This window comes from Chiloscyllium plagiosum, unplaced genomic scaffold (genome assembly GCF_037043375.1).
Source record: "Chiloscyllium plagiosum isolate Xiang-an unplaced genomic scaffold, Cpla_swu_hap1 HiC_scaffold_27, whole genome shotgun sequence".
NCBI lineage: Eukaryota > Metazoa > Chordata > Chondrichthyes > Orectolobiformes > Hemiscylliidae > Chiloscyllium > Chiloscyllium plagiosum.
The window spans coordinates 80,867,961-80,880,300 of NW_028270165.1; the positions used below are offsets into that span (position 1 = coordinate 80,867,961).

The window sequence follows — 12,340 nt, forward strand, 5'->3', positions numbered from 1 at the left end:
ACCAATAAAAGAAAGCATACCAAACGCCATCTTCACTATCCTATTGACATGTGACTACACTTTCAAGGAGCTATGAACCTGCACTCCAAGGTCTCTCTGAGTGAAAATGCCTCTACTGCTTCTATGGGCAGAGAATTCCATAAATTCACTACTCTCTGGGAAAAGCAGTTCCTCCTCATCTCGGTCCTAAATCTGCTCCTCCAAATCTTGAGGCCTGGTCTCATCCAGCAGCAGAAATGACTGGATAGGGTAGGGCTTCATCCCCACAGTGCAACAAATTCCCACCTTCCATCAAAATCCCGGATGTAGTTACTCACTCAGTTGCTTTCTCACAAATGCAATACTTCATTGTAACTTCTTCTGCTCCCATTAAGGGCAAAACATCTTTGAAAGCTGCTCTGAAACTCCAGCCTTCACAATCACACCTCTGCTTTCACCGAAGAAGATTAGAGTCATATAGCACGGAAACAGACCCTTTGGTACAACTCGTCCATGCCGACCAGATATCCAAAATTAATCTTGTCCCATTTGCTAACATTTGGCCCACATCCCTCTGCATCTAGATGGGTATATGAATAGGAAGAGTTTTAAGGAATATGGGCCACATGCTGGCAAATGGAACAGATTGATTTCGGATATATGGTTGGCAGAGACGAGTTGGGCTGAAGGATCTGTTTGTGTGGTGTATGACTCTAACTGTCTTCGGTGAAAACAGAAATGTGGTTGTGAAGACTGGGTTTTCAGAGCAGCTTTCAAAGATGTTTTGCCCTTACTGGGACCGGAAGAAGTTACAATGAAATCTTTCATTTGTGAGACAGCAAGCAACTAAGTGAGTACATCCGGGATTTTCGTCTAAAGTGGGAATTCATTGCACTGAGAGGATGAAGCCCTACCCTATCCAGTCATTTCTGCTCTTGGCTGGGACTAGGCCTCAAGCTTTGGGGGAGTAGGTTTAGGACAGAGATGAGGAGGAGGAAGTGAGGGCTGCTGCTTTTCCCAGAGAGTAGTGTATCTGCGGAATTCTCTGCCCGAGGAAGCAGGCTCCAATATGCCCCGCTCCTAATTCTTCGACTTGATGTATCCGTGACTGTAAACTTTGAATTGTTTTGGTTAACTGATGCAAATATTTCCCATTTGTCCAACAATCCAGTGTCAGCTGTTTCAGTCATTGAGGTGGTTTTGATTCATCTACTAAATACATCTACTCTTATTAGACAATATTCATAACAATGTACACGAGGTGATTCTATATAAGCAAGCTGTAGACAATTAAAAAAGGCCGACCAGGCAAGGAGGTGGTGAACAAACACAGGGCATCCCTCTTAGAGTATGCATCTTGTTTGTTTACAAATTAAACACGCTTCAGATCTTTTCCTAGCTGCTTTCTGAAAATCTGGGTACCACCAGGTTTGTGAGTGTTAACAATAATGACCATCATCAACTGAAATAGGCAGAATGAACACAGTCCAGTCCGGCAGAGGTCACCCACATTTTGGTTTGAGTATTGAGGGATTACCCTTGAGGCCCCTGTGATATCAGTACCATACCCAGGCTAATGTGCATTGAAACCAGATTATGAAGTGTTAACTTTCCTGCAAACTTCTGCCTGTGTGTGTCTCTCTGTAACATTTTCCAACTTTCTTCATATCTCAGTTTGTCAGCTTTTGTTTATTCCTTCCTTCCTTCCAAGGCTAATGAGGCACTCACATTCCAAAGCAGCCCAAGTTAGGGAGTTGAGCCTCATAAATCCTGGCTGTGACACATTGTTGCTTAACCAAGTGTGCAAACTCTAAATCCCTCTCAGCTGTTCCATTTGCAAATCAAACACTGTTTTCAACACAAGTTGTTTGTGTCTCTGCATGAGTCCACAACCCGGGGAAATACAACAGAGTGTTTAATGGTTGCCCAATGTGACCTGTATGCCAAATTCATTCAAGTCTGGACATCCTGAAGCGAGCAATTATACTTCAGATTTCTACTCGCCAATTAAAACTAATGTTGGGCACTCGAACAGATTGGGGGCATCTTGAAGCATGCCACGGACCTCAGTGTGGGTCCAGGGCTTATCAAATAGGGTTTCACCTCTCAAAACCCTGGGGTAAGCAAATTGATTTTTATTAACTTTGTAAAGCACAAGTGCTCTCAGCAGTATTACATCCAGACGCCAGGACCCTGTTGAGTCCTCTCACTAGTATCTTGTGGCTGTTTAGTGAGAATTGTATCAACATTTCTAATAGCACTTTTGTTCCTGGCCAGCTTTCCTCTTTATTTTGGACACAACAAAAGCAGCAACCACCCTCTATATTTCATCTCTCAAAGGATATCGGCTGGTGACCTGAGAGGACCAGGGAATTAACTGCCTGACTCGCCAACTGTGGGGGATGGAATTAAAGCCCCATGTCAGGAAAGAATTTGTTTATCGGGAAGCAGTACAGCTGCAAGGCCAACCGTCTCCGCTGAGCCTGGGAAACACAAGCTTTAGCAAGCAGGCACTAAGCTGAGATTCAAAATGGTTTCCAGGCTTTAATATGTGACCAAATGGCTGACCCAAATCTAACAATTCTCCCACATCATCGCAGGGAATAAAACAAGAAAAATGAAACAAAATTAGAAATAAATAGGCGATCGTATTTAATGTTTGTTCATTATGAAGTAAACAAGAAATAGGGGTCTCCCAGGACTCTTATGGTGCCCTACTTGAGGAATTCTGTCCAACAAGTTTAATTGGAAGCAGTAGCTTTCGGAGTGCAGCTCCTTCATCAGGAGATTGTGGAATATAAAATTGTAAGACACAGAATTTATCGCAACAGTTTATAGTGTGATGTAACTGAAATTATATATTGAAAAAGACCTGGATTGTTTGTTAAGTCTCTCATCTGTTCGAATGACCATGATAGATTCAGTTCTTTCAAATGTAAATCACAAAACCTTTTAAAATAGTTAAATCCTCAAGTGAACTTTACCAATTGGTGTTGCGTCAGTCCAGATAATGTATTGAAGGTGTGAGCTCCCCTGTGTGCGACTGTCTGTGGCCCAATGGTTAAACTGATTTACAGAATCTTACATGGATTCATGCAGTTTTTGAGCAAAGTAAGATAATTCTGCAAGTATAAATTCACCCAACAAACTTGTTTGTGTGTGTGTGTGTGGGGATGTATATTTGCAGATACATTCTATGTGCATTTTTTAAAGCAAAAATCTGCAGGCAGTCAATACATATAATAGTTTGTAAATTTGACTTTGGAAATAGAACCAGTCTGACTCAAGTTTGGGATACAGGCAGACTCTGACCTCACACCTTTAATGCATTGTCTGAGCTGAGATGTGAGCTTTTGCTATAAAACCTTGTTATCTCAAAGGTGACAACAAGAAATTCTGGGATTTACATTGTAATGAGACCTGCAACCTATTTGGAAAGGTGGAAGACTTAACAATCCAGGTTTGTTCAATATACCATTTCAGTGGCAGGACACTGGAATGTTTTGCTCTAAATTGTGTCTTAGGATCTTATCCTCCACAACCACCTGATGAAGAGGCAGCACTCCAAAAGTTACTGCTTCCAAAGAAGCTTGTTGGACTACAACCTGGAGTTGTGTGATTCTAGAATCTGGTTTCTAGTATCTGCAGTCCTTGTTTTTACCGAGTTGATTTTAACCCTACAGTGAATCCTCTTGCAAGGATGCCTGCCTTGAAGAAGTTTTCCTCCTCTCTCTACAAGAATCTCAGGGAGTCCCTCTCCCACTGCAACTCCCAGGTCATTTCCTCTGCCCTGAAGCTCTTCAACCATGTCCTGAAACAGACTCGCTACCACAGCCACATTTGCTTCCTCAGTGCCTGCCTCTGTAACCAACTCATCCTACACGGACTCTGGACCACCTTTAACCAAGCAGAGTTCGGATCCGAACAGGCCACTCCACCGTCCTGTCTGACCTATCACCTTCATCCCTACCCCTATTCACCTATTGTACTCTATATTACTTTCCACCCACCCCCCTCTCCCTCTCATTTATCTCACCACCCTGCAGGCACACTGCCTCTATTGCTGATGAAGGGCTTTTGCCCGAAATATCGATTGTTCTGCTCCTCGGTTGCTGCCTGAACTGCTGTGCTTTTCCAGTACCTAATCTAAAGTCGATTGGCCATGCTGAATTACCCATAGTGCCCAGGGATGTGCAGGTTAGGGTGGATTGGCCATGCTAAACTACCCATAGTGCCCAGGGATGTGCAGGTTAGGGTGGATCGGCCATGCTAAATTAGGCATAATATGCAGGTAAGGTGCATAACTCAGGGTTAAATGTAGGGGAATGGGTGTGGGTTGGTGACCCTTGGGAGGGTCGGTGAGGCCGAGTGGCCTGCTTCCACACTGTGGGGATTCTCTGACGGGAGGGGTTTTGGAAAGTGAGTTGTCCTCCCCGTCTGCTGCTGGGGCAGTGCATGCGCAGTGAGGCGGCCCGCTGAAGGACTCGCCCCGTGCTCTGTACCGTCACTTTTCCTCGGCCCGCCCCTAGTTCCTTTGTGACGTCACAGCAAGGAAGTGGCCCTGTCAGTTTCAAAGTGAATCTCCCGCCCTCTGGACGACTCTTCATCCTGGGAGGGAGACAGAGATGGGAGGAGGGGAAATTGGTCACTTGTAGCAACTGGAGTGAATCCAGGGAGGGAGCAGACCCTCAAAAGATCGGTTTGTCCCTCCATTCTTTCCCGGTGGCGCCCATTACTCTTATCTATTTCTTGCCTTATCCGGCCTTGTGCGTGAACAAAGTGTTAACGTATATCCTCTTTCACTGCCAGCTGCTTCCGTGTTTGCGAAAGCAACATTTCCTCCCATTTTTCGCCGACACTGAGCCTTCTGACCTCCTTGATTGTGTGTTTTTTGTTTTTGCAGAAGCAGGAAACAGATGCTTATAACTGTTTGTACGAGCATATCTAGCTTAACCCACACCCCGTCCCCTCACAGCACCTTATCTGTTTGTCTGTAACATCTTCCATTGTTTGCAGGCACATTTCATGTATGCACATTTTAGCTAATACAAAAACAATTATATATTTCCTTCACATAGCTTTCATTCTTGTTAACTCCACTCTTGGCTGAAACAATTATAGTTGAAACTTTATTGCTGGAACAGCACAGCAGGTCAGGCAGCATCCAGGGAACAGGAGATTCGTCGTTTCGGGCACAGGCCCTTCTTCAGGAATTCCTGAAGAAGGGCCTGTGCCCGAAACGTCGAATCTCCTGTTCCCTGGATGCTGCCTGACCTGCTGTGCTGTTCCAGCAATAAAGTTTCAACTTTGATCTCCAGCATCTGCAGACCTCACTTTCTCCCTGAAACAATTATACCCTGGCGTTAGTTCTTTTACTTTGCAGAAGCAATTATGGTTGCAGAAGTAACCATATCCCACAGGGGAGACCCTACAACATTGTATAAAATAATATGGGGCATGGTGAGGGTAAATAGACAAGATCTTTGATCTGGGATTGCTCATAGGTTTAGGGTGAGGCTGAGATTTAAAAGAAACCTCAGGGGCAACTCCTATATACAGAGGGTGGTGTGTGTAAAGAATGAGCTGCTAGAGGAAATGGTGACTGCTGGTACAATTACAACCTTTAAAAGGTATCTGGATGGGTATATGTTGGGAAACATTTAGAGGGACATGGGCCAAGTGCTGGCAAATGGGACTAGATTGATTTAGGATATCTGGTCAGCATGGACTGAAGGGACTGTTTCTGTGCTGTACATTTGTGATTCTGGCTTGCCACTAATGTTTGTCACGTCTGTATGTTCAGGTTCTCCCTGGTGTTGGTGTTAACGCCTTGGTGTCTTATTTTGCTCCCCACATTCTGGGGACATTAACCGTTTCCTATCTGGTTGTTCTGATGATCTGGACTGCTGTCCGGATTCGGATTTCTGGGATTGGTCAATAAACACACCTGGAAATGACTCTTTTGTCAATCATACAAGCAATAGTTTATTCTTTGATACAGCCGGGTCAGTAGACTCTGATCAGCCCAGAAGGATTAGATTAGATTCCCAACATTGTGGAAACAGGCCCTTCGGCCCAACCAGTCCACACCGACCCTCTGAAGAGTAGCTCACCCAGACCCATCTCCCTCTAACTAATGCACCTAACATTATGGGCAATTTAGCATAGCCAATTCACCAAACTGTACATCTTTGGATTGTGTGAGGAAACCAGAGCACCTGGAGGAAACCCATGCAGACATGGGGAGAATGTGCAAACTCCACACAGCCAGCCCCCGGAGGCTGGAATTGAACCTGGGACCCCTGGTGCTGTGAGGCAGCAGCGCTAATCACTGGGCCACCGATGAGTACTCCTAGAGTGCCAAAAGAATCCGCCAACTTTTACAGAATTTGTATAGAACTTATGTACATTGTTTCGAGTCAGACATTGAGCATGATCACATAGTAACAACCAATCGGATCCCGCAAGGTCCTCATGCATTTTTGACTTAGCCTAGGGCGGCACGGTGGCTCAGTGGTTAGCACTACTGCCTCACAGCCCCAGGGTCCCAGGTTCGATTCCAGCCTTGGGTGACCATCTGTGTGGAGTTTGCACATTCTCCACATGTCTGCGTGGGTTTCCTCCGGGTGCTCCGGTTTCCTCCCACAGTCCAAAGATGTGCAGGTCAGGTGGATTGGCCATGCTAAATTGCCCATGGTGTTAGGTGCATTAGTCAGACGAAAAATGGTTCTGGGTGGGTTACTCTTCGGAGGGTCAGTGTGGACTGGTTGGGCCGAAGGGTCTGTTTCCAAACTGTAGAGAATATAATCTAATCTATCATAATTTCTTGTAGACAACCTGTTCTTGGAATTGTATTTGTCCTGTCTGGTGGTTAGGATTAAACCGTTACTTCTGCGATTGATGGTTAGGTTCACATTTGTTACTTCTGCATTTGCAGTTTTTTTCACTGGATTGACATCAGTCTGTGGTTTCTTGTTTGTTCTGAGTCGTGAGTATCTGCCTGACTCAGTCCCACTGAGTTAGCCAAGCAGAAGCCATTTTGTCCTACCTCCCATGTTAAAGTGGAGATTTGAGGTGGCCCAGGGAATCCTTTGAGAACTCAGACCTGTAAAGCCTCTCTCTTGGTTTGCCCTGGAGATCATACACTTTGGAAACCTGGAATAAAAACCTTTCATCATAAAGTCCCAAAATGCAATTCAATTCAATCCATAGCAAATAAGCACTAAGAGTTAATTCTCTACGGGATTCAACAGCCTCAGCAATAAAACGGTCTCTCTCTCTCGTGTCCTTTTGAACTCTCAAGACTGCAAAGATTTATTTTGTGAATGCCCCACTTGCAAGGGGTAGTAAGAATCTATTATAATGGACAAGCTCCACCCATTAATTACACAGCTATGGATAGTACCGAGTCTTGTTTCAGGGTCAGATTCAAAGACTATCATTAATTTCACAAGGGAACGGCTGTGAATGTTGCCACTTGGTGTCCTGTTCACACAGATTCACCGATGCTGAGGCAAACGTTCTTAATTGCCTCACAGCATCCTGTTCTCGCTTGGTGAGCCCAGGTGTCCCTATCTTTAAGTTCTCTCCTCTTTCTGAGCCTTCCTGCCGGTTTATTTTCTAGTGCAGTAAATGTATTCAATAATTCAGCATTACATTTTAGTCTGAATGTTTAAAGACAAGTTTTAAGGCTATAGACTTTATCACCCAGATGCCAACACCCTCATTCCTCCCTTTGATTGCACTGCGATCACTGAAAGAGAAGGCTAGTCCAAACGAATGCCCTTCAAGGTAGTCCTGCCATCAACATCCTGTAGAGCAACACCACCATCTTCGCAGCTTATCTGGTCATATTTATCATCGCCATCGACACGTGTGGGTGAGCTATCAGATCGTAAAAGGAGCATCTTCTGGGGCAAATCTATATCACTAAGGGACCTCATAAGCCTAGCTATTATATACCTAACAATACCAATACTGACAAACAGACATAGCTAAATTGATAAGCCAATTGTACCATCAGCCCGATCTGCAGTTTCCCCACCTAGTCCCTTCAGTCATTCTGTCAAGGAATGCCTGGATCTCTTCTTGTATCTTAGTTAAAATTGCCAGTGAGATTGGGAATGCCCATAGTGCATTTATCTTGGACAATGGTGCAGACCTCACCCTCCTGGGCAAGTATATAGTCTAAGGCTTACCGATTCTGCACAGAGTAAAGACACAGGTCTGATAATCCCAGTTTACTCTGTTTCAAAGCCTCTTTAGTCTTATTTCCTCAAAAGGTCAGGCCGTAAAAGAGGGAATTGCGGTTCTGTTGACTTGTCACCCCTGCCGATCCTTCCAACCTCAGGGTACTCTGGATTCCCCAGCCTATCGGGTGTCCTGTATTGTCACCCAGTCCCTTGGGATCCTTCCAGTTGGAGCAAGGTTGGCTGAGACTGACCTCTGCATCCTCCTCAGATGTAGGTTTCATCAACTTGTCCACTGGCCAGGACAAGGTACTGTTGTGGGAACAAGGGCTCCGATAGTGACCTTATGAGGAACATCTTTGCCATCCAGGACAAGGAAATTGGTAGCTTTACCTTAGCTGAAGAAATAATAGTCTGGTTTGGTTTATATTTGGGAGATTTTGTCAAAATAGGTTACTGAAATGTTACAGCAGGAAGTCTGGTCAGGTCTACAGGAGGAAAGGGTCGACTTTTTGCAAGAGGAGTTGCTTGAGCTCTGTAAAAAAACAAATGGGCCAAGTGACTCGAGCACTCGCACTGTATGGGAGACAATGGTCCTCAGAATGCTGTTCCCATTGGGCTCTCCCTTAGCTCTATTGTACATGGTCTTGGTGACAGTATCAGATTCTGAAAAGAGAAAAGGCCTATAAATGTACAAGGGAAGGGTTCCGTTCCAGGTCCATGTGTCGCATAAGGCTGCTGTACCCCAGCCAGTGTTACACCGGCTGTTTGTATACACAGACCGGAGGTATTGGAAAGTGATATTTCTCTTCGCAGGGTCGGCAGGAGGAAGTCTGACGAATAGAATGGAATCGGGGACTGGAGACGGGGCAAGTAAGTCATCTCCCCATAGAGAGGAGTAACATACTACTGCCTCTGGGGTGAAGAGAGTTCTGTGGGCCTGTATAAATAAGTTGTTTGGATTGAGGAGTTTCCCCTGTCAGGCTTCCCTTTTCTCAAGTTGGCCCGACCTGCAAAAAGGGATGGTGTTACTGAGTTGATCATTTTTATCCTCACTACGCTTGCGTCTGCAGGTAAAATAAAAAAAAAGTTAACGACATGGTAACTCCCACTGATTTCTACTGTCCAGATGGACCATCTGGTCTTTCTGATGTAAGAGTCCATTGCAATAATCAATCTTCATCACGTTCCACACGTCAAAGGCGCCTGGTCCGGTGCACTGGACGACATCTCCTCAGCATGGGTGGTGGATAATCTCTGATCATTCCTGGTTGCATCCATACTTAGTGGCGTTCCCCATCAGGATGTTGTATGTGATCAGAAAGGTGAGGAGATAGGCGATCCCCCACATGTCCCTCCTCTTAGTTCAAGTATCTGTAATAAGATTAACATGAGAACAACAGCAAAATTCAAAAACCCAAATGGACAGGGTCCACTCCTTTTGTTGAGATCCAGGATTCTCTCCTCCTCTTCCCCACTTTTGATTGGTGCGGTCAATCAATTTACAACGGTGCAGTTGGACCCAAGCTGAGCGCCCAGCGACTGTGACCGCCGTAGGGGTGAGAGGTAAAACCTGGAAGGGGCCATCCCAACAAGGTTGGAGACCTTTGCCAGTCCAGTTCTTGACGAGCACCAACGAACCAGGCTCTACCCGTGACAAGGCTGAAAGGGAGGGAACATCACTGTAGGCCGCACGCTCCTGGGAGTGAAAGGCACGCATAACATTAGTTCGAGCAAGAACATAACCAATCATTGCTTCGGTCATGTGGTGGAAGTGGACTGAGAAGGGAGCCGAATCGTTCCAAGGGGTACAGAGGCGGTGACCAGAGAGACACTGGAGTCAGTCGTGTCTTGCCTGCAGATATGGATCGCATCTGGAATAAGGCCACAGGGATTAGCATAACCAGAACCAGCACAGAAACAGACCCTTCGGTCCAACTCATCCATGCCGACCAGATATTCCAATCCAATCTAATTCCCCCTGGCAGCACCCAGGCCATATCCCTCCAAAACCTTCCTATTCATGTACCCAACCAAATGCCTCTTAAACATTGCAATTGTACCCACCTCCACCACTTCCTCTGGCAGTTCATTCCATACATGCACAACCCTCTGCATGAAAAGTTGTCCCTTAGGTCCCTTTCAAATCTTTCCCTTCTCACCTTAAACCTATGCCTTCTAGTTTTCGACTCCCCCATCCTGGGGGGAAAAGACCTAGGCTATTTGCCCTATCTATGCCCCTCATGATTTTATAAACCTCTCTACCCCTCAGGCTCTGATGCTCCAGGGGTAAAATAAATGCCCCAGCCCCTCTCTGTCTGTGTAACTGGTTAAAGCTCCTTCCCATTGTCAGCTCACTGGGACACACACACTCATTCTGTGTAACCAGTTAAAGCTCAGTTCACTGGTAGTTCCTCTTTGAAGCAGGTCGAATGGATTTCTCTTTCCAGATTCAACCCCCCAATGATATTGAGTGACCCTGTCAGATCTTGTTATGGAATTTCTTCCAAGATTTCTGTCTGCAGATCCTCCCCTTCTGATACCCTGTTAGCAAGTTGAAATAAATCATCACTGTCTCTACCGAGTAGAAACTCTGATTTTCTTGTATGTGTCTGTGTATTTAAAGTACTAACCCAGGAACATACAAATGTTATTATTGATTTAAAATACATAGGAGACATGAGGAAGGAGATGTTAGGACCTGGCACTCTCTGAACCCTAGCAGGATGTTCCAAGTGGTAGTGCAAACATTTCAAAATGAAGTGGATGGCCATAGAGCTGTACAGCACAGAAACAGTCCATCTCGTCCATGCTGACTAGATATCTGAAATTAATCTATCTTATTTATCAGCACTTGGCCCATATCCCTTTAAACCCCACCTATTCACATACCCATCCAGCTGCCTTCCTCATTCCCCGTTTTACTTGTACTGATACCTTTGGGGTTCTCTGAACTTGGACAGTAAGGTCCCTTTTTTCCTCAGCACTCTGTAGGGGTCTATTATTTATTGCTTACTTCCTTCTCTATTAAGATGAGGTGTTGTCCCTCCAGTTTGCGGTTTGATTCGTTGTGGCAATAGAGGCGGCCAAAGATTCTAATGTCAGAAAGGGGGTGGGAAGGGGAATTGAAATGGGTGGTGACTGGGAACTCTGGTCGGCTCTGTGGACCCAGATATGATGCTCAGTGAACCATTCCCCAAGTTTGCGCTCGCTCTCCCCGATATAGAGAAGACCACAACTGGCAAACACATGGCAAATGCAGTACAACAATATGAAGTTATAGCCTTTGCTGTGGGAAAAAAAGTAGAAAGGAAGTGCATTGTTTAAATGGAGATGTAATTGGATGTGGAGAAAGTGAGAACTGCAGATGCTGGAGATCAGGGTCAAAAAGTGTGGTACTGGAAGAGCAGTAGGTTAGGCAGCATCTGAGGAGCAGGACAGTTGGCTTTTTGGGCACGAGCCCTTCATCTGGAATGATGTGTGGATGTGCAAAGGGGCCTCAGCGTCCTCCTACACCAGTCACTGCCAGTTGTCAGACAGGTGCAGCAAGCAATCAGCAAGGCAAGTGGTATATGAGCAAGAGGAATTGAGTTCAGAAGTGGGGATGTCTTCCTGCAGTTAGGGGGTCATTGAATATATTCAAGGCTGAGTTCATCTGATTTTTGAACAACAAAGAAGTGAATGTTTGTGGGGGAAGGCAAAAACATGATTTTAAGACCAGTACAGAACAGTTCCAGAGTCATACAGCACAGAAACAGACCCTTAAGTCCAACTAGTCATAGAGATATACAACATAGAAACAGACCCTTCGGTCCAACTTGTCCATGCCGACCAGATATCCCATCGCAATCTAGTCCCATCTGCCAGCACCTGGCCTATATCCCTCCAAACTCTTCCCATTCATATATACCCATCCAGATGCCTTTTAAATGTTGCAATTGTACTAGCCTCCACCACTTCCTCCTGCAGCTCATTCTATACATTTACTACCCTCTGTGTGAAAAGGTTGCCCCTCAGATCTCTTTTGTTTCTTTCCCCCCTCACCTTAAACCTATGCCCTCTTGTTCTGGACCTCCCCTTCCCCCCACCGCTGGGAAAAGATTTTGCCTATTTATCCTATCCATGCCCTTCATGATTTTATAAACCTCTATAAGGTCACCCCTTAGCCTCCA

The 12,340-nt window shown here is 45.4% G+C and overlaps 1 protein-coding gene across 1 annotated transcript in view; it reads left to right on the forward strand.

Moving 5' to 3' along the window:
- LOC148144678 (uncharacterized) overlaps positions 1–12,340 on the forward strand; it is a 92,637-nt gene that overhangs the window by 77,830 nt on the left and 2,467 nt on the right. Inside the window, exon 4 of the mRNA XM_087975002.1 lies at positions 9,033–9,041. Within this exon, the coding sequence (XP_087831128.1) occupies positions 9,033–9,041 (9 nt within the window). The remainder of the gene's footprint in view (positions 1–9,032; positions 9,042–12,340) is intronic.